We start from the raw sequence: 23,176 nt of genomic DNA on the forward strand, positions 1-23,176 counted from the left end.
CAATTTGATGTATTATTATTTTAACGGTTTCATGTTTTGATTTTTTAAATTTCAATTTATTTTGAGTGAAGTTATGATGTCTTTGTGACCTTATATGCTCACATATACACTGGGACAGACACATGTAAAACTGGCATGATAACGAGAGAGAGAGAGAGAGAGAGAGAGAGAGAGAGAGAGAGAGAGAGAGAGAGAGAGAGAGAGAGAGAGAGAGAGAGAGAGAGAGAGAGAGAGAGAGAGTCATATATGGTGTGTTTACCTGCACAAATATTGGTGTTTTTCTCAGCAGTTTTCCCACTGCGTTCATCGACAATTTGACAAGTGTAAGTGACCCCTTTATCCCACTCTTGCTGTGGCACCAATATCTCACTGTACACTTTCAAATAGCCATTTTCCATCATTGAGACGTCTAAAGCTGTGCCAGATTTGTTTTTAGATTCTGAAAACCACTTGATCTTCAGGTCGAATCCTTTTCCAGAACACAGCAGCTTTTGTGGCTCTGAACTAGATTGACCCACACTGGGAACAACAACAAGCTCTATGGTAGGATCATCTAAGGGGGGAAAAAAGTTGTCCAGTGAAGAAAACATAATAAATCCATATATTAGTAAAATTCATTTCAATCCATGAATTAATGTCTCCAATATAATTAATAATAACATATTACAAGAAGGTTACAATTTTCATTAGTTAACATGAACTAACAATAAATAATAAGTATACAGCATTTGCTAATATTAGTTTATGCTAATCTAAACATTTACTTATACAATTTTTAAGATCAAAAGTTGTATCTGTTAACATTATGTACAGTGAACTATCATGAACATGTTATTAACTAAAATATATAAAGGTGAATACGTTTTGTAAGTGAAGGCCAACTCTAGGTTGACTCACACTTGGAATTTGTCCTCTGATGTATTGATGTATTTTGTTAATTGTTAGTTCATTTGAGTTATTGCATCTTTTTTGAGTTAAATGTTCATTCCCTACCAAAAAAGTTTCCAGCAGGTTCTGATGCCAAGCTTTTGAAAGGAGTGTGGACTTTACAGGTAAAGCTGTTTGCTTTCTTCTGGTGCTCACTAGGGATTGTAAAATGTGTGGTCAGGGACCAATTGTTTTCAGAAGGGATCCAGTCCACACAAGTGAAATCTGAGATATCAGCACTGTTGGCCTGGAAGTTGATGCAGACCTCACCAGAGGGGAGATCATTTACAACACACTCCAGTAAAGCAGTGCCCGACTGAGCTGATTTCTTGAAAGACCTCCTGATCACCACTACAGGATTCTTCTTCATATCATCTGAAGATCAAACATACATTTTAATACACAATATGTGGTTTTCAAAACCTAAATTCTCACACTTGATCAGTGCAAAATAAACAACTTACCAGCTTGAATTGTATCATTCTCTTCTGGGAAACATGGATGTTTAGCAGTACAAACAACGGTCTTTAGTTTCAACCACTTGTCTCTGGACAAAGTCAAGTTGCTCACAATTTTATTGTCAAGGTCTTTGGAAGCGCTGGTGCCTTTTTCACTGATGCCGTCTGCCGACCATGACACTTCAGTGTTGTGTGGCGCTTCAACAATACAAGAAATTGTGACTTCGTTCTCCTTCAAAATGTCTCTGAGATGGCCTCTCTTTACTTGGACTGAAGGTTTGAACACAGACTTTGCTGTAAATATGAAATTAATAAAGTTAGCTTCATGGAATGATGATGCTAGCACTAATTATACTGTCATATATGATTCATCTTCAATGCAAATGCATCACTTTGATGTATTATTATTTTAACTGTTTCATGTTTTCATTTTTTAAAATTCAATTTATTTTGAGTGAAGTTATGATGTCTTTGTGACCTTATATGCTCACATATACACTGGGACAGACACATGTAAAACTGGCATGATAACATGAGAGAGAGAGAGAGAGAGAGAGAGAGAGAGAGAGAGAGAGAGAGAGAGAGAGAGAGAGAGAGAGAGAGAGAGAGAGAGAGAGAGAGAGAGAGAGAGAGAGAGAGAGAGAGAGAGAGAGAGAGAGAGTCATATATGGTGTGTTTACCTGCACAAATATTGGTGTTTTTCTCAGCAGTTTTCCCACTGCGTTCATCGACAATTTGACAAGTGTAAGTGACCCCTTTATCCCACTCTTGCTGTGGCACCAATATCTCACTGTACACTTTCAAATAGCCATTTTCCATCATTGAGACGTCTAAAGCTGTGCCAGATTTTTTTTTAGATTCTGAAAACCAATTGATCTTCGGGTCGAATCCTTTTCCAGAACACAGCAGCTTTTGTGGCTCTGAACTAGATTGACCCACACTGGGAACAACAACAAGCTCTATGGTAGGATCATCTAAGGGGGAAAAAAAGTTGTCCAGTGAAGAAAACATAATACATCCATATATTAGTAAAATTCATTTCAATCCATGAATTAATGTCTCCAATATAATTAATAATAACATATTACAAGAAGGTTTCAATTGTTTACATTAGTTAACATGAACTAACAATAAATAATAAGTATACAGGATTTGCTAATATTAGTTTAGGCTAATCTCAACATTTACTTATACATTTTTTAAGATCAAAAGTTGTATCTGTTAACATTATATACAGTGAACTATCATGAACATGTTATTAACTAAAATATATAAAGGTGAATACGTTTTGTAAGTGAAGGCCAACTCTAGGTTGACTCATACTTGGAATTTGTCCTCTGATGTATTGATGTATTTTGTTAATTGTTAGTTCATTTGAGTTATTGCATCTTTTTTGAGTTAAATGTTCATTCCCTACCAAAAAAGTTTCCAGCAGGTTCTGATGCCAAGCTTTTGAAAGGAGTGTGGACTTTACAGGTAAAGCTGTTTGCTTTCTTCTGGTGCTCACTAGGGATTGTAAAATGTGTGGTCAGGGACCAATTGTTTTCAGAAGGGATCCAGTCCACACAAGTGAAATCTGAGATATCAGCACTGTTGGCCTGGAAGTTGATGCAGACCTCACCAGAGGGGAGATCATTTACAACACACTCCAGTAAAGCAGTGCCCGACTGAGCTGATTTCTTGAAAGACCTCCTGATCACCACTACAGGATTCTTCTTCATATCATCTGAAGATCAAACATACATTTTAATACACAATATGTGGTTTTCAAAACCTAAATTGTCACACTTGATCAATGCAAAATAAACAACTTACCAGCTTGGATTTTACCATTCTCTTCTGGGAAACATGGATGTTTAGCAGTACAAACAACGGTCTTTAGTTTCAACCACTTGTCTCTGGACAAAGTCAAGTTGGTAACAATTTTATTGTCAAGTTCTTTGAAAGTGCTGGTGCCTTTTTCACTGGTGCCGTCTGCCGACCATGACACTTCAGTGTTGTGTGGCGCTTCAACAATACAAGAAATTGTGACTTCGTTCTCCTTCAAGATGTCTCTGAGATGGGATGACTTTACTTGGACTGAAGGTTTGAACACAGACTTTGCTGTAAATATGAAATGAATAAAGTTAGCTTCATGGAATGATGATGCTAGCACTAATTATACTGTCATATATGATTCATCTGCAATGCAAATGCATCACTTTGATGTATTATTATTTTAACTGTTTCATGTATTCATTTTTTAAATTTCAATTTATTTTGAGTGAAGTTATGATGTCTTTGTGACCTTACATGCTCACATATACACTGGGACAGACACATGTAAAACTGGCATGATAACATGAGAGAGAGAGAGAGAGAGAGAGAGAGAGAGAGAGAGAGAGAGAGAGAGGTAGAGAGAGAGAGAGAGTCACATATGGTGTGTTTACCTGCACAAATATTGGTGTTTTTCTCAGCTGTTTTCCCACTGCGTTCATCGACAATTTGACAAGTGTAAGTGACCCCTTTATCCCACTCTTGCTGTGGCACCAATATCTCACTGTACACTTTCACATAGCCATTTTCCATCATTGAGACGTCTAAAGCTGTGCCAGATTTGTTTTTAGATTCTGAAAACCACTTGATCTTCGGGTCGAATCCTTTTCCAGAACACAGCAGCTTTTGTGGCTCTGAACTAGATTGACCCACACTGGGAACAACAACGAGCTCTATGGTAGGATCATCTAAGGGGAAAAAAAGTTGCCCAGTGAAGAAAACATAATACATCCATATATTAGTAAAATTCATTTCAATCCATGAATTAATGTCTCCAATATAATTAATAATAACACATTACAAGAAGGTTAAAATTTTCATTAGTTAACATGAACTAACAATAAATAATAAGTATACAGCATTTGCTAATATTAGTTTATGCTAATCTCAACATTTACTTATACATTTTTTAAGATCAAAAGTTGTATCTGTTAACATTAGGTACAGTGAACTTTTATGAACATGTTATTAACTAAAATATATAAAGGTGAATACGTTTTGTAAGTGAAGGCCAACTCTAGGTGACTCATACTTGGAATTTGTCCTCTGATGTATTGATGTATTTTGTTAATTGTTAGTTCATTTGAGTTATTGCATCTTTTTTGAGTTAAATGTTCATTCCCTACCAAAAAAGTTTCCAGCAGGTTCTGATGCCAAGCTTTTGAAAGGAGTGTGGACTTTACAGGTAAAGCTGTTTGCTTTCTTCTGGTGCTCACTAGGGATTGTAAAATGTGTGGTCAGGGACCAATTGTTTTCAGAAGGGATCCAGTCCACACAAGTGAAATCTGAGATATCAGCACTGTTGGCCTGGAAGTTGATGCAGACCTCACCAGAGGGGAGATCATTTACAACACACTCCAGTAAAGCAGTGCCCGACTGAGCTGATTTCTTGAAAGACCTCCTGATCACCACTACAGGATTCTTCTTCATATCATCTGAAGATCAAACATACATTTTAATACACAATATGTGGTTTTCAAAACCTAAATTGTCACACTTGATCAGTGCAAAATAAACAACTTACCAGCTTGAATTTTATCATTCTCTTCTGGGAAACATGGATGTTTAGCAGTACAAACAACGGTCTTTAGTTTCAACCACTTGTCTCTGGACAAAGTCAAGTTGCTAACAATTTTATTGTCAAGGTCTTTGGAAGCGCTGGTGCCTTTTTCACTGGTGCCGTCTGCCGACCATGACACTTCAGTGTTGTGTGGCGCTTCAACAATACAAGAAATTGTGACTTCGTTCTCCTTCAAAATGTCTCTGAGATGGGCTCTCTTTACTTGGACTGAAGGTTTGAACACAGACTTTGCTGTAAATATGAAATTAATAAAGTTAGCCTCATGGAATGATGATGCTAGCACTAATTATACTGTCATATATGATTCATCTTCATTGCAAATGCATCAATTTGATGTATTATTATTTTAACGGTTTCATGTTTTGATTTTTTAAATTTCAATTTATTTTGAGTGAAGTTATGATGTCTTTGTGACCTTATATGCTCACATATACACTGGGACAGACACATGTAAAACTGGCATGATAACGAGAGAGAGAGAGAGAGAGAGAGAGAGAGAGAGAGAGAGAGAGAGAGAGAGAGAGAGAGAGAGAGAGAGAGAGAGAGAGAGAGAGAGAGAGTCATATATGGTGTGTTTACCTGCACAAATATTGGTGTTTTTCTCAGCAGTTTTCCCACTGCGTTCATCGACAATTTGACAAGTGTAAGTGACCCCTTTATCCCACTCTTGCTGTGGCACCAATATCTCACTGTACACTTTCAAATAGCCATTTTCCATCATTGAGACGTCTAAAGCTGTGCCAGATTTGTTTTTAGATTCTGAAAACCACTTGATCTTCAGGTCGAATCCTTTTCCAGAACACAGCAGCTTTTGTGGCTCTGAACTAGATTGACCCACACTGGGAACAACAACAAGCTCTATGGTAGGATCATCTAAGGGGGGAAAAAAGTTGTCCAGTGAAGAAAACATAATAAATCCATATATTAGTAAAATTCATTTCAATCCATGAATTAATGTCTCCAATATAATTAATAATAACATATTACAAGAAGGTTACAATTTTCATTAGTTAACATGAACTAACAATAAATAATAAGTATACAGCATTTGCTAATATTAGTTTATGCTAATCTAAACATTTACTTATACAATTTTTAAGATCAAAAGTTGTATCTGTTAACATTATGTACAGTGAACTATCATGAACATGTTATTAACTAAAATATATAAAGGTGAATACGTTTTGTAAGTGAAGGCCAACTCTAGGTTGACTCACACTTGGAATTTGTCCTCTGATGTATTGATGTATTTTGTTAATTGTTAGTTCATTTGAGTTATTGCATCTTTTTTGAGTTAAATGTTCATTCCCTACCAAAAAAGTTTCCAGCAGGTTCTGATGCCAAGCTTTTGAAAGGAGTGTGGACTTTACAGGTAAAGCTGTTTGCTTTCTTCTGGTGCTCACTAGGGATTGTAAAATGTGTGGTCAGGGACCAATTGTTTTCAGAAGGGATCCAGTCCACACAAGTGAAATCTGAGATATCAGCACTGTTGGCCTGGAAGTTGATGCAGACCTCACCAGAGGGGAGATCATTTACAACACACTCCAGTAAAGCAGTGCCCGACTGAGCTGATTTCTTGAAAGACCTCCTGATCACCACTACAGGATTCTTCTTCATATCATCTGAAGATCAAACATACATTTTAATACACAATATGTGGTTTTCAAAACCTAAATTCTCACACTTGATCAGTGCAAAATAAACAACTTACCAGCTTGAATTGTATCATTCTCTTCTGGGAAACATGGATGTTTAGCAGTACAAACAACGGTCTTTAGTTTCAACCACTTGTCTCTGGACAAAGTCAAGTTGCTCACAATTTTATTGTCAAGGTCTTTGGAAGCGCTGGTGCCTTTTTCACTGATGCCGTCTGCCGACCATGACACTTCAGTGTTGTGTGGCGCTTCAACAATACAAGAAATTGTGACTTCGTTCTCCTTCAAAATGTCTCTGAGATGGCCTCTCTTTACTTGGACTGAAGGTTTGAACACAGACTTTGCTGTAAATATGAAATTAATAAAGTTAGCTTCATGGAATGATGATGCTAGCACTAATTATACTGTCATATATGATTCATCTTCAATGCAAATGCATCACTTTGATGTATTATTATTTTAACTGTTTCATGTTTTCATTTTTTTAATTTCAATTTATTTTGAGTGAAGTTATGATGTCTTTGTGACCTTATATGCTCACATATACACTGGGACAGACACATGTAAAACTGGCATGATAACATGAGAGAGAGAGAGAGAGAGAGAGAGAGAGAGAGAGAGAGAGAGAGAGAGAGAGAGAGAGAGAGAGAGAGAGAGAGAGAGAGAGAGAGAGAGAGAGAGAGAGAGAGTCATATATGGTGTGTTTACCTGCACAAATATTGGTGTTTTTCTCAGCTGTTTTCCCACTGCGTTCATCGACAATTTGACAATTGTAAGTGACCCCTTTATCCCACTCTTGCTGTGGCACCAATATCTCACTGTACACTTTCACATAGCCATTGTCCATCATTGAGACGTCTAAAGCTGTGCCAGATTTTTTTTTAGATTCTGAAAACCAATTGATCTTCGGGTCGAATCCTTTTCCAGAACACAGCAGCTTTTGTGGCTCTGAACTAGATTGACCCACACTGGGAACAACAACAAGCTCTATGGTAGGATCATCTAAGGGGAAAAAAAGTTGTCCAGTGAAGACAACATAATACATCCACATATTAGTAAAATTAAATTAATGTCTCCTACATAATTAAAGATAACACATTACAAGAAGGTTTCAATTGTTTACATTAGTTAACATGGACTAACAATAAATAATAAGTATACAGCATTTGCTAATATTAGTTTATGCTAATCTAAACATTTACTTATATATTTTTAAGATCAAAAGTTGTATCTGTTAACATTATGCACTGTGAACTATCATGAACATGTTATTAACTAAAATAAACAAAGGTGAATAAGTTTTGTAAGTGAAGGCCAACTCTAGGTGACTCATACTCGCAATTTGTCCTCTGACTTTAACCCATCCAAGTTAGTGCACACACATTAGGAGCAGTGAGAGAGAACACACACACACACACACACACACACAACACACACACACACACACACACACACACACACACACACACACACACACACACACACACACACACACACACACACACACACACACACACACACACACACACACACACACACACACACACACACACACACACACGGACCAGTGTTATATTGATATACTTTGTTAATTGTTAGTTCATTTAAGTTATTGCATCTTTTTTGAGTTACCGATTAAATGTTCATTCCCTACCAAAAAAGTTTCCAGCAGGTTCTGATGCCAAGCTTTTGAAAGGAGTGTGGACTTTACAGGTAAAGCTGTTTTCTTTCTTCTGGTGCTCACTAGGGATTGTAAAATGTGTGGTCAGGGACCAATTGTTTTCAGAAGGGATCCAGTCCACACAAGTGAAATCTGAGATATCAGCACTGTTGGCCTGAAAGTTGATGCAGACCTCACCAGAGGGGAGATCATTTACAACACACTCCAGTAAAGCAGTGCCCGACTGAGCTGATTTCTTGAAAGACCTCCTGATCACCACTACAGGATTCTTCTTCATATCATCTGAAGATCAAACATACATTTTAATACACAATATGTGGTTTTCAAAACCTAAATTGTCACACTTGATCAATGCAAAATAAACAACTTACCAGCTTGGATTTTACCATTCTCTTCTGGGAAACATGGATGTTTAGCAGTACAAACAACGGTCTTTAGTTTCAACCACTTGTCTCTGGACAAAGTCAAGTTGGTAACAATTTTATTGTCAAGGTCTTTGAAAGTGCTGGTGCCTTTTTCACTGGTGCCGTCTGCCGACCATGACACTTCAGTGTTGTGTGGCGCTTCAACAATACAAGAAATTGTGACTTCGTTCTCCTTCAAAATGTCACTGAGATGGCCTCTCTTTACTTGGACTGAAGGTTTGAACACAGACTTTGCTGTAAATATGAAATGAATAAAGTTAGCTTCATGGAATGATGATGCTAGCACTAATTATACTGTCATATATGATTCATCTGCAATGCAAATGCATCACTTTGATGTATTATTATTTTAACTGTTTCATGTATTCATTTTTTAAATTTCAATTTATTTTGAGTGAAGTTATGATGTCTTTGTGACCTTACATGCTCACATATACACTGGGACAGACACATGTAAAACTGGCATGATAACATGAGAGAGAGAGAGAGAGAGAGAGAGAGAGAGAGAGAGAGAGAGAGAGAGAGAGAGAGAGAGAGAGAGGTAGAGAGAGAGAGAGAGAGTCACATATGGTGTGTTTACCTGCACAAATATTGGTGTTTTTCTCAGCTGTTTTCCCACTGCGTTCATCGACAATTTGACAAGTGTAAGTGACCCCTTTATCCCACTCTTGCTGTGGCACCAATATCTCACTGTACACTTTCACATAGCCATTTTCCATCATTGAGACGTCTAAAGCTGTGCCAGATTTGTTTTTAGATTCTGAAAACCACTTGATCTTCGGGTCGAATCCTTTTCCAGAACACAGCAGCTTTTGTGGCTCTGAACTAGATTGACCCACACTGGGAACAACAACAAGCTCTATGGTAGGATCATCTAAGGGGAAAAAAAGTTGCCCAGTGAAGAAAACATAATACATCCATATATTAGTAAAATTCATTTCAAGCCATGAATTAATGTCTCCAATATAATTAATAATAACACATTACAAGAAGGTTAAAATTTTCATTAGTTAACATGAACTAACAATAAATAATAAGTATACAGCATTTGCTAATATTAGTTTATGCTAATCTCAACATTTACTTATACATTTTTTAAGATCAAAAGTTGTATCTGTTAACATTAGGTACAGTGAACTTTTATGAACATGTTATTAACTAAAATATATAAAGGTGAATACGTTTTGTAAGTGAAGGCCAACTCTAGGTGACTCATACTTGGAATTTGTCCTCTGATGTATTGATGTATTTTGTTAATTGTTAGTTCATTTGAGTTATTGCATCTTTTTTGAGTTAAATGTTCATTCCCTACCAAAAAAGTTTCCAGCAGGTTCTGATGCCAAGCTTTTGAAAGGAGTGTGGACTTTACAGGTAAAGCTGTTTGCTTTCTTCTGGTGCTCACTAGGGATTGTAAAATGTGTGGTCAGGGACCAATTGTTTTCAGAAGGGATCCAGTCCACACAAGTGAAATCTGAGATATCAGCACTGTTGGCCTGGAAGTTGATGCAGACCTCACCAGAGGGGAGATCATTTACAACACACTCCAGTAAAGCAGTGCCCGACTGAGCTGATTTCTTGAAAGACCTCCTGATCACCACTACAGGATTCTTCTTCATATCATCTGAAGATCAAACATACATTTTAATACACAATATGTGGTTTTCAAAACCTAAATTCTCACACTTGATCAGTGCAAAATAAACAACTTACCAGCTTGAATTTTATCATTCTCTTCTGGGAAACATGGATGTTTAGCAGTACAAACAACGGTCTTTAGTTTCAACCACTTGTCTCTGGACAAAGTCAAGTTGCTAACAATTTTATTGTCAAGGTCTTTGGAAGCGCTGGTGCCTTTTTCACTGGTGCCGTCTGTCAACCATAACACTTCAGTGTTGTGTGGCGCTTCAACAATACAAGAAATTGTGACTTCGTTCTCCTTCAAAATGTCACTGAGATGGCCTCTCTTTACTTGGACTGAAGGTTTGAACACAGACTTTGCTGTAAATATGAAATTAATAAAGTTAGCCTCATGGAATGATGACGCTTGTACTAATTATACTGTCATATATGATTCATCTGCAATGCAAATGCATCACTTTGATGTATTATTATTTTAACTGTTTCATGTTTTCATTTTTTAAATTTCAATTTATTTTGAGTGAAGTTATGATGTCTTTGTGACCTTATATGCTCACATATACACTGGCACAGACACATGTAAAACTGGCATGATAACGAGAGAGAGAGAGAGAGAGAGAGAGAGAGAGAGAGAGAGAGAGAGAGAGAGAGAGAGAGAGAGAGAGAGAGAGAGAGAGAGAGAGAGAGAGAGAGAGAGAGAGAGAGTCATATATGGTGTGTTTACCTGCACAAATATTGGTGTTTTTCTTAGCAGTTTTCCCACTGCGTTCATCGACAATTTGACAAGTGTAAGTGACCCCTTTATCCCACTCTTGCTGTGGCACCAATATCTCACTGTACACTTTCCCATAGCCATTTTCCATCATTGAGACGTCTAAAGCTGTGCCAGATTTGTTTTTACATTCTGAAAACCACTTGATCTTCAGGTCGAATCCTTTTCCAGAACACAGCAGCTTTTGTGGCTCTGAACTAGATTGACCCACACTGGGAACAACAACAAGCTCTATGGTAGGATCATCTAAGGGGAAAAAAAGTTGTCCAGTGAAGACAACATAATACATCCACATATTAGTAAAATTCATTTCAATCCATGAATTAATGTCTCCAATATAATTAATAATAACATATTACAAGAAGGTTACAATTTTCATTAGTTAACATGAACTAACAATAAATAATAAGTATACAGCATTTGCTAATATTAGTTTATGCTAATCTCAACATTTACTTATACATTTTTTAAGATCAAAAGTTGTATCTGTTAACATTATGTACAGTGAACTTTTATGAACATGTTATTAACTAAAATATATAAAGGTGAATACGTTTTGTAAGTGAAGGCCAACTCTAGGTTGACTCATACTTGGAATTTGTCCTCTGATGTATTGATGTATTTTGTTAATTGTTAGTTCATTTGAGTTATTGCATCTTTTTTGAGTTAAATGTTCATTCCCTACCAAAAAAGTTTCCAGCAGGTTCTGATGCCAAGCTTTTGAAAGGAGTGTGGACTTTACAGGTAAAGCTGTTTGCTTTCTTCTGGTGCTCACTAGGGATTGTAAAATGTGTGGTCAGGGACCAATTGTTTTCAGAAGGGACCCAGTCCACACAAGTGAAATCTGAGATATCAGCACTGTTGGCCTGGAAGTTGATGCAGACCTCACCAGAGGGGAGATCATTTACAACACACTCCAGTAAAGCAGTGCCCGACTGAGCTGATTTCTTGAAAGACCTCCTGATCACCACTACAGGATTCTTCTTCATATCATCTGAAGATCAAACATACATTTTAATACACAATATGTGGTTTTCAAAACCTAAATTCTCACACTTGATCAGTGCAAAATATACAACTTACCAGCTTGAATTTGATCATTCTCTTCTGGGAAACATGGATGTTTAGCAGTACAAACAACGGTCTTTAGTTTCAACCACTTGTCTCTGGACAAAGTCAAGTTGCTCACAATTTTATTGTCAAGTTCTTTGGAAGCGCTGGTGCCTTTTTCACTGGTGCCGTCTGCCGACCATGACACTTCAGTGTTGTGTGGCGCTTCAACAATACAAGAAATTGTGACTTCATTCTCCTTCAAAATGTCTCTGAGATGGGATGACTTTACTTGGACTGAAGGTTTGAACACAGACTTTGCTGTAAATGTGTAATGAATAAAGTTAGCTTCATGGAATGATAATGCTTGCACTAATTATACTGTCATCTATGATTCATCTTCATTTTTTTTTTACTTACCCATGCACATGTTATATTCTTGCTTGAACTCTTCAGAGTTATGGCTGGCTTTACAAGTGTAGTTTTTGTCTTCATATTGGGCACGGATAGATATTTGGCTTATGTAAGTAAAGGTTTTCTCCACTTTATCAGTGGTCTGCAACGTTTTATTTTTAGCAGCACTGACAAGCTGATCCCCACTAAGCCATTGTACAGTAAGTTTGTCTGGGTAATAATCCTTCAACTGGCACTGCAACACGATGCTATCACCTTCCTCTCTACTCAGCAGATCAATAGTGGGTGCAGTGACACGTTTTACTATTAAAACAAGGAAAGAATCAAATAACCTGCAATGTGGTTTAAACAGAAAATATAAGAGGTACAACGTTTATGAAAATCTTAATCAATCATATGATTACTAGTCTTCTTCAATAAATTCAGATAGGCATACAAAATAATTATATTATTTCTTTTATAATATTAAATAATTCAAATTTATTTATAATCCCGCCCTCCCCCATTGTTAAAAAAAAACCTGTTAAAAAACCTGTTAATGCTAAAATAAATAAATAAATGTTAATGATTCAGTGGGTGGTTATTTACATCATGAGAGTTTTTAAAGTTTTAAAGCTTCTGGAATGGAAAAAAAAGATGGACAGGAAAGGAAATCAAAACGGAGTTCATCCATGTCTCGGCACTGATTTTAAAAATGCGTGTGGCACTATACAAGGCTACTGGGCCTTTCTTTTCACTTGTGTCATAGGTGTCTATCGCATGTGTCAACTTCTGAGCGTTCTGAAACCACTTAAACGAGTATGCTTTAGGCGAAAACTGCCAGGCTAAACACAAGAAGGTTGCTGTCCCATTCTCTCCTTTTTTGTAGGCACTGTTAAGACGACAGTTGCGGGCTGATCTGGCGGTGGAGCTGGCAACATACAGGAGAAAGCAGAGAGGACATGAAAAGCAAGGAAATAGTGCAACATGCTTTATTAAGCAAAGCACATAGATGCTCTTAGTTGAGTTTGAACGTCAATGTTAAATGTTGTAGCCTATATTTATATTTGAATTATTTTTATTTTGTTTATAAAACAAGAAATCTCATATGCCATTGTATTCCCTGGCATGAGGTCAGAGAAAAAGCATTTCTGAAAGCCTAAGCATATTATGTGCTTTTCTGTTGTATGTCTTTTAGACCTATAGTCTTGTTGTTCTCAGCTACTGCAAACATTCACTGTCATTAGACTTTGATAAAGGACAACTGCTTGACTTGCAGAAAAATATAACAGCAGGTTCATTAGCATTAAATAATTACATCAATGATTTGACAAAACTACAAGAGTGTGCTAAAATGTGTATTGAAACATGGGCCTCCACGAAGAAACAATATCCCAACATCAATATAAAAAACACTGACCCAACAGCAATAAAAGAGAGACACGTGAAGTAGCTAAAATGACGTAAGACGTAGGCTAACTCACCTTTTGGAACTACTTTAGCTGTCAAATTGCCTTTTGAATTTGAAGCTTCACACGTGTAAGGGTTTTTGGGATTCCAGTCTCTTTTTTTCACACGCATATAGCTGATTTTGGTATAGTCTCCTTCTCTCCCGAAGGCTGGATACTGAATAAAAGTATCCAGAACTTTATCACCAGGACCCTTCCACTTGAAAGTGAGTGAGTCCGCAGGTGAGAAACCTCTGGTCAAGCAGCCGACGGTGAGGAACTCATCAGAAACATCAGAACAATCAGACAGGGCGAAGATGGACTTCGGCGCAGATGGTTGAGCTGTAGAGACATTATAACTTTTTCAGACAATATATAAACGGCATCCTAAAACGTAACATACACATGCAACACTATTAGGCCTTGTCAAATTAACGAACCAACCAACGAATGAACAAATAAAGAAAATAAATAATAAATTGATTGAGATTAAATTATTATAGCCTACGTCAGAAGAAATACAAACAAAGAGTCCTGTGTGGCCAGTTGCATTTAAACTGCATAGTGACTATAGTCTTGCAAGTTAGTCATCTTTTCTTCTTTAAGACTGGTCATACCTGTTTTTTTAAGTAAGTTAAATTAACAAGTAAATTGGTCTAATTAGAATTTTTTTTTTTTAAGTCAGACTGAATTCCCCTTGGTTAACGGTCTCAGTCTAAAATCGGTCGCGTAAAACATAAAATCTCGCGAAACACGGGAAACATTTTTTTCTTAAATTCTTAAAAAATAAAGGTTCCAAAAGGGAGTTTTTACAGAGATTCCATAAAGAGCCATTTTGGGTTCCTAAAAGAACCTTTCAGTGAACCGTTCTTAAAATAAACTTTTTTTTTTCTTAGTGTGAAGAACATTATAATCTAAACAAACTTGTGCAATTGAAAGGGTCCATTGATGGTAAAGGTTCTTCATTGAACCATCAATGTCATTTAATAACCTTTTTTAACAGTGTAGATAAACGGGTATCTAAACTCATTTAAATGTATTACTTGATAATGACTGCATAATGACTTCAATTTGTTTCAAATGAAAGTTATTTTAACTTATGAACTATAAATAAATAAAAATAATGAAATTAAATATACATTTAATTAAAATTCCTTTTGAGAATTTTAAATAAAAGCGTTGTATAGCAGTTTGTAACTTTGAACTATGAAATCATTAAAAAACTAAAAATGTAACATTAAAAAATAAATATAGCCAAAAAATACTGCAAACAAACGTCTAAAGGTGGATTCTTTCATTTTCATTGTGCTTGGTGCACGAAATCATTTCTTGAATAGCGGTTGTTCCACACAAAAAAACTTCTTTTAAATCTTTAATTATCATCTTCATGCATTGATAGAAACCTTTCTAAATCAAGCTATACCAGTTTATTAGTAGCCTAATAATAAATATCGGGATGCAATCAACAATTTAAAAAATAACACATTAAAATATAACACATTATATTAGAGGATATCAGTGCATAGAGTTAAAACGCACCAGAGACGTTACAGTTTAATTAGGTTTTTTTAGTCTTATATTTCTGGCTGTTTTCAGCGTCTAATATCTGAGCAGTTTAAGGCAACGCATGTGAGAATAGCCTAATGTACAACAAAATGAGTCGTTTAAGAATAACTACTGTTATTGATTTTTGTTCGTTTTTAACAGATGAATAATATAAAATAATGTCTTTTAAATCTAGTGAAATGGACAACCGCTAAATGAAGACAGTTTGTACTAATAGAAAACTCGAACTATGTTAAAGATATAATAAAAATAAAACACACGTGCAATTTCTTCCTTTACGATACAAATGTCCATGCAATTAATCATAAAAACTTACTGTTTGTTACGGTGACTTTGGTGCCGCTTCCCCAGTAGTCGAAAGCCCAGTTACACAATATTCTTTTAATGTTACAGTGCAGTATAAAAATACAACGCTCAGAGTCCTGCAGCCAATTCTTTGTTTTTTGTATACAAATATTTAGAATTTGATTTAATTTAATTATTCATAATCTGAATCTTTGCGTTAGTAAATTACTTTAGACTAATATCCTAACTTTAATTGTTCTAATCGCAGAACAAGAAACTCGTCATTGAAATGTTACTTTTATGTAAAAAATTGTATCGACGAAATAACTGCACACAGATTCATCGTAAATCAGATTTTGAATTAGTAAGTGGGATTTTTTCTTACCTGACGAAACAGTGACCATGGTTCCTTTTCCCCAGTAGTCAAAAGCATAGTCACACTGACAATTTACCCGTGGATATTGTACAATAATAGCAGCTATCATATGTAACCTCTTAACAAGTAGCTTTCATTTATTATTATTATATAACCCACGGATTGGATTTAGCCTTTTTAGTCAATAATGTTTATTCTCGCAAAGTAAGGTACAACGGAAATTCACCTTTAGCCTATTAGCCTATTATATTTAAACCAAGCCATAGTTATTGAGAGGATTAGCCTGATATCTTACCAGATGTCACTGTGACAGACGTGCCTTTCCCCCAGTAGCCAAAGGCAGCATCACAGTGATACTTTTAATTTCTTCTGTGCACAAAAACACAAACGATCTTTTCCACATTAGCCTACCTTAAACCAGATTTATTTCGTAATTAATTGTCAAATTTTTCATGATATGAACACTTTTGTCGGGAAAAAAGTTAATAATCGGCTTTAGAAATATTTTTATAGCCTACATAACGATTCATATTTTGCTGTTTGGTTCGTAGTCTAGAAATTAAAATTTGACTACTTACCTGATGTTACAGTCACCGCTGTTCCCTTTCCCCAGTAGTCAAAGGCACCATCACAACGGGAAGGTTCATAATAAGAGCCATACCATAACTACAATAATACATTTTCAAAGGCAAAAAAATTTCTAAGCCGACGTTCTTAAAACGATTTAGTTTGATATGTTAGTTCGCACTTTCTTTAATCGGAGAGTTTTACGCGTTACCGACGCATTTCCACTGTTAACCAAGGTAAACATTGTAAATAGGCCTACGTCTGCATGTTAGATGTGTGACAAGAAAGACCACCTGTTCTACCATAATAAATAAAACAGGCAAAAAAAATTAACAGAAAATATCGGCAATAACTTACCTGAGGAAACGGTGACTTTGGTTCCTTTCCCCCAGTAGTCGAAGTAGTAGACACAGTGACTAGTGCCTTTGAGTTACTGACCAAAAAACCCACAAGAAGCAACAGTGTCCATGTGATCAAAAGAACTTAAACCTAACATTAGTCATTCTTTTGGTCAGGATAATGGATGTAGCATACTGAAAACTTCTCTCGTCTTTCTATTGTTCTCAGCGTGTAGGGCAGAAATATGATTTGCAGCACTTACGTTGCATTAGCTTTAAAACATGATGACCGTGAAAAAAGCAATTTTTAGTATAGGCTAATAACATGAACCAAACTCTTCCTGCATCTGCCCTCAGTTCAGATGTGTCCTAGTATTTACTAATAGGCCCAATTAAATAGAACAAAACATATTTTGAACAAAAAAATCACTATATATATGCTTATTGTGTGGAGTCATACACTGATATAAATCCAATAAATGTTACAAAAGAAAGCAATAACGATTGTAAAACGGGCTGATTATTATAAAATAACAAATATTTTATTTATTAAACATTCCCCTCTTGGCTCTCAACGAAGGCGGTCGCATTTTCTCTCCCTCTCCCTCCCCTCGCCTCTCCTGCTTGCTTCTCTCGTCACGTCTACTGTCTTGTACTTTGAGAGACCCTCGCTACACTGCTCTCCAAAACCAAGAAATTATGGATTTGATCAACTGGTCTCTCAACGCAATTGACACCATCTTCTCGACGAGAAGCTTGGGTTCGGGGGAACCTGACTGCCCTGCCGGGACGTTCGCAGCTGGCTACACGATGGACGCGTGGGAGAGGTGGCGGGTCGTGTGTCTGGCGGCTCTTTCCGTGGAGGACGTTGAAGATATCTACCTATTCGGCACCATGATAACAGGTCTTCTGCTGATTGGATTAGGCATTGCCCTGGTTTACCGAGGAACTAAGGAGACGGTGACAGCTGTCAAAAGCCCCGCAAGGCTGCCCGTGATGATTGAAGCGGTGGGCAGAGCTGTCTGCACTCAGACTGGGTCTATGAACCACAATATGGATAACATCATGGAGAAGCTCACAGCTTTGCAAAGGCAAATGGATCGTTTCAGAGACCAAAACGGACCAGGAGAATAGCCTGCATAAATTGAATGCGGCTACTCGCCCGAAGACCAAACAATCCCAATCTTATCTGTTTCGGCACCCCCCTACCAGCACTGGCCTTGGCCAAGGCCGCTGCTGGAACAACAACTCTCCCGGAAGAGCACTGCAGTGTGCCGCTCTTGCATTCCTTCCCCGACTCCTCAGACACCTGCTGATTGTTGACTCTGCCTGGGACATGATCAAGGTTGTCTCCATGGCAACTTGCTGTGTATCGCTATGACAATCCTGCGGACTGAGGCTCCTAGATTATGGTGCTGGCTTAGCGACTCTCTCCAGGCCTACACACACATGAACTTACACATACACAGATATGCACCTAACCCACACCCCATCCCACGCCTTCGCCGCTTCGTACCCCCAGTCTGACAGGCGGGTCTGTGACCAGCGCCATAATGGCTGCAGGACCGGATGCTGCTTGCCTGGGCTGGACTACCTCCATCCCCCACTCCCCACCATGTTGCAATGTCTTGTTTGTAGAGTGTACTGTTTATGTGCTAATGCTGCTGAGGTGTTTTTTCCTGTTCCCAGACTGTTCTCCTTACAGGAGCATAGTCTGGGGGTCGCTTTTTTTTTTCTCCTCACCTCTCCTCATGTCATGCTGTTTTTTTGTTTTTCTCAAGTTGGCGCTGAATATAGCAGCCTCGGTAACACCTTATTACCAAAGCAAATTCCTTGTATGTGCACAACACTACTTGGCAATAAAAATTCTTGATTCTTGATCTTGAAACTACATGTATTAAAATTTGTTGATTTAGTTGAGTTTTATACTGCACAGATAATGTATTAAGCATATAATAAATTAACTAACAAATTGTATTGAGGGACTGTTCGAAATTAGAGAAAGTCAGTATAAACTAAGAGGAATGTATATGTTAAAAAGGGGCAATATCTACAAAAAAATAGATGCATATCTGTCAAAGGGATGTCAAAATATTTAAAAACAAGGTAAATTATTATATAACTCAATATCATCTAAAAATATTGCCAAAATAAGACCCTTTCTCTCTCTGAGCAAAACAGAAAAATGAATGCATGCATTTATAACTAGCAGGCTTGACTATTGTAATGCCCTCCTGCCCACTGAGAATCCAGAGAAACCGCAGGACAGAGTGACTACTTCTGGTCTTTTCACCAAATAATCTGAGGACCTCAAAGACTGACTAAAACCTGAAAAACAGAGGAGAATTCACATTAGATGATTTTGATCAATAAAATAATAATCTACTATACAAATTGAAGTTTCTTATACGGTGTGCCCAGTATTATGATCGGTGGGAGAGCGAGTGGAAATAAGACTGGGTGAAGGAATACCAAAATGAGGAAATGAGGTGGGTAAAATTCCAGCAATTAAGTGGGGAATCATGAACAAGGATATACATTTCTGGAAATATAGACGAAACGAACAAACAAATAACATCACCAATTATTATGGCAGCAGGTAGATCTATTCTACTCTACTCTAGTAAACAAAGGGGGAATAAAAAACTGGTACCATGGTGGTCAGAAGAGTGTCGTCAGGCCATTAAAAACAGGAATAGAGCATTCACTAGTTTAAAACACCCATAACATGCAGCATTTGATTCGATATAAGAAAGCTAGCATGAGAAGAACGGTATGTCAAGCTAAAAGGACAAGTTGGAAGACATTTTGCAATGAAATAGGAAGATCAACACCTGTGGGAGAGGTTTGGGGAATGATAAAAAGGATGGGAGGTGTAAGGAGGGAATGAGAAATTCCAGTTATAACATCTGAGGAAGGAACAGCAATCTCCAATAAGGATAAGGCAGATGGCAAAGCCATTTGTAAAGATACACATTTCAGATAACCTGTCAGAAGTATGCAAAATGAGAAAGGAAAGAACAATGAATCAGCATCCAGTTGACAGGAGGGAAAAAACTGATGATAAAATTGATGAACCATTTACTTTGGTAGAGATGATGAGAGCAATAAACTGAGCTAAACCAACCTCTCCAGGAGAAGATGAGATACACTGCAAAAACATCTAGGGAAAGGAGTGCTCTTAAAGTTGCTGTACCTTTATAACAGAGTGTGGGAGGAGAATAGATTACCGAATGCATGGAAAGAAGCAGTAGTCATTCCAATAAGAAAACCTGGCAAGGAACCTTCTAAACCCACTAGTTATAAGTAAAATAGCATTAACATCAAATGTATGCAAAATTATGGAAAGGATGATAACAGAAAGGTTATCGTATATGTAGTGGAGAAAAGTGGAATGATAGCAACCTATCAAAGTGGGTTTAGGGAAGGAAGGAGTACCATGGACTTAGTGATAAGGCTAGAAAATGATATTGGAAAGGCTCAGGCAAATAAGGAATCCGACTTTACAGTGTTTTCTTTTATATAGAAAAAGCTTATGACATTATGTGGAAGGAAGGACTGTTAATAAAGGTTCAAGTTCTCAATAGAAAAAAAAACACAAACAGTCTTTTTAACTGACCTGTGTTAAGAGATATTGATCTCATTTCAACTAAATACTGAGCAGAAGTTAAAGTTATTGTGTGATAGTTAACCTGTTTAGTAGTTAGTGTTGTGAGGGAAGCTGTAGGGGGTGAATGCCTTTTTCTTTGCATACTGTTTGTCCCTGTCTTTGCATAGCAAGGGAGTTGAGGGAAGTTTGTGTTGTTTATTTCTTTTTGGTTAACCTTTCTTAGGTTAGTTAGGACTCCTTCCAAAATTAGTTAGTGGGCTGTTTTGTTTGTTATTTTAGGCCTTGCTCTCCCCTGAGCCATCACTCCCTTATAACGTATGTTCTGTCTTTTATTTTCTTTTTTTGTAAATAAAATCCTTTCTTTGATATCATCTGGTGTCGTCTTCACTCTGGGATAGAGAATTGAAGTGTGTTCTCACCTTTCTTTTTTCTTTTTTTTTCCTTTGTTACCTCTTCTTCCGACCCCTAGGCGGTTAGGGGAACGTAACACAGGGATATGTTAAAGTTTGTTGGGCAGTGTGTGTGTGTGTGTGTTTATTTTTGTTCTTATTTTTTGTAAGCCTATTGTCTGAACCACACTCCGAAGCAGAAGGTGGTGGTAATGCACCAAAAAGCTGGTTGCCAACTGCTGAAAAAAACGATCCTTTCTATTGTAATATTCTTTGTTTTTAGTGTATGAGGCGTTGTCTCAAATGCCTCGCTCGTCTTGTGCCACATGCGGATGCATCTGGGCAAAGTTCGTCACATACCTGGGAACCCCCCATGCTGAACTGCACTCTATGATGAAGGCTGCTCTCTCTGCAAGAGTATGCCTGTGTAACCCCTTTCACCCGGGTCCCACTCGACCCGCTCCGAGCGGGCCTTGAACCCGGGTCTCTGGCATGAAAGTCAGGCGCTCTAACAAGGACGCTAGAGCGCCTATTGAGATCAGAGGAGTGAGGTTTACTCGAACAGCAACTAGTAGCTGGACGATCTGGGTGAGTGTGATGGTAAGTGTTAAGCAGAGCCGGGTCCAGGACGTCCTGAGACCTGACCCAGGAACGTTCCTCGGGGCCATACCCCTCCCAGTCAATCAAATATTGCAGTGCCCCGCCGCGGCGTCTGGAGTCCAGGATCTCTCGTACCCGGTACGCCTCCTCGCCTCCGACCTCAATGGGGGGAGCCTGCACGTGACCGACCTCCTCCTGGACCTCCTCTCTCCTGGGAGCAGCAGCGGGTCTGAAAAGAGACATATGAAAGGTGGGTGAGATTCTATAATGTGCTGGGAGTTCCAGCCGAAACGAGACCGGAGTGATCTGCCGAAGAATCTTGAAGGGCCCGATGAAGCGAGGGGATAGCTTCTTGCTTGGGAGCCTCAAACGCAGATCACGGGTGGAAAGCCACACCCACTGACCAGGCCGATACCGGGGACCCTCACGCCTCCTTCCATCCGCATGCAGCTGATAGTGACGGATGGCACGTCGCAGATGGACATGAGCGGCATTCCAAGTGGCCTCGCTGCGTTGCAGCCACGCATCCACCGCAGGGAGGTCAGACGGTTCTCCTGCCCACGGGAAGAGGGGAGGTTGAAAACCTAAAACACACTGGAAGGGTGTTAGACCAGTGGCAGGCTTTACCAGGGAATTTTGGGCGTACTCCGCCCAGACCAGGAAGCGGCTCCAGTCCTGTTGGTTCTCGTGACAGTGCGTCCGCAGAAAGCGAATGAGGTCCTGGTTCAACCGTTCAACCTGACCGTTGGCCTGCGGATGGTATCCCGAGGTGAGGCTGACATTGATGTTGAGTTTGGAGCAGAGTTCTCTCCAAATGCGGGAAGTGAACTGGGGGCCATGGTCGGAGACGATGTCCTCGGGGAGACCAAAAAGACGAAATACGTGGTTGAGAAGCACCTCCGCAGTCTGCATGGCAGTGGGCAGACCCTTCAGGGGGATAAAACGACAGGATTTGGAGAAGCGATCCACGACTGACAGAACTGTGGTAAATCCCTGAGACAGAGGCAAATCAGTTACGAAGTCCACAGCGATATGAGACCATGGGCGTTGAGGCACTGGCAATGGCTGTAAGAGACCGGCAGGTTTAAGGTGGGAAGATTTGACAGTGTTACAAATGGAACATTGGTGAATGAATTTGATAACATCAGCCCGGAGGGTGGACCACCAGAAGCGGTTGGAGACTAGCTGTACTGTAGCAGAGATACCTGGATGTCCAGCGCTGAGTGTGCTGTGAACCCATTGAAGCACCCGATCACGGAGTTCGAGAGGCACGAAAAGGCGATTCTCTGGACATTCCGGCGGAATAGGAAGAGCTTGTTGTGCCTCGGTAACCTCCGAGATGATGTCCCACTGCACTGGAGCAACGATCAGAGTGGAGGAAA

The 23,176-nt window shown here is 38.4% G+C and overlaps 1 protein-coding gene across 1 annotated transcript in view; it reads right to left on the reverse strand.

The window, feature by feature from the left end:
- The window catches only part of LOC143722427 (uncharacterized), a 218,227-nt gene that overhangs the window by 11,447 nt on the left and 183,604 nt on the right, over positions 1-23,176 (reverse strand). The window contains exons 3-26 of the mRNA XM_077213834.1: positions 17,215-17,269; positions 14,100-14,405; positions 12,643-12,939; positions 12,256-12,543; positions 11,858-12,166; positions 11,105-11,418; positions 10,473-10,758; positions 10,075-10,383; positions 9,328-9,636; positions 8,709-8,996; positions 8,311-8,619; positions 7,345-7,658; positions 6,713-6,998; positions 6,315-6,623; positions 5,581-5,874; positions 4,945-5,232; positions 4,547-4,855; positions 3,815-4,108; positions 3,201-3,488; positions 2,803-3,111; positions 1,814-2,359; positions 1,392-1,679; positions 1,051-1,302; positions 260-553 (exon numbers count right to left, since the gene is read on the reverse strand). Coding sequence (XP_077069949.1) covers positions 260-553; positions 1,051-1,302; positions 1,392-1,679; positions 1,814-2,359; positions 2,803-3,111; positions 3,201-3,488; positions 3,815-4,108; positions 4,547-4,855; positions 4,945-5,232; positions 5,581-5,874; positions 6,315-6,623; positions 6,713-6,998; positions 7,345-7,658; positions 8,311-8,619; positions 8,709-8,996; positions 9,328-9,636; positions 10,075-10,383; positions 10,473-10,758; positions 11,105-11,418; positions 11,858-12,166; positions 12,256-12,543; positions 12,643-12,939; positions 14,100-14,405; positions 17,215-17,269 — 7,141 coding nt within the window. The remainder of the gene's footprint in view (positions 1-259; positions 554-1,050; positions 1,303-1,391; positions 1,680-1,813; positions 2,360-2,802; positions 3,112-3,200; positions 3,489-3,814; positions 4,109-4,546; positions 4,856-4,944; positions 5,233-5,580; positions 5,875-6,314; positions 6,624-6,712; positions 6,999-7,344; positions 7,659-8,310; positions 8,620-8,708; positions 8,997-9,327; positions 9,637-10,074; positions 10,384-10,472; positions 10,759-11,104; positions 11,419-11,857; positions 12,167-12,255; positions 12,544-12,642; positions 12,940-14,099; positions 14,406-17,214; positions 17,270-23,176) is intronic.

Source organism: Siphateles boraxobius, unplaced genomic scaffold (genome assembly GCF_051911475.1).
Source record: "Siphateles boraxobius isolate OS27281-9 unplaced genomic scaffold, OSU_SipBor_1 66, whole genome shotgun sequence".
In the NCBI taxonomy this organism is placed as follows: domain Eukaryota; kingdom Metazoa; phylum Chordata; class Actinopteri; order Cypriniformes; family Leuciscidae; genus Siphateles; species Siphateles boraxobius.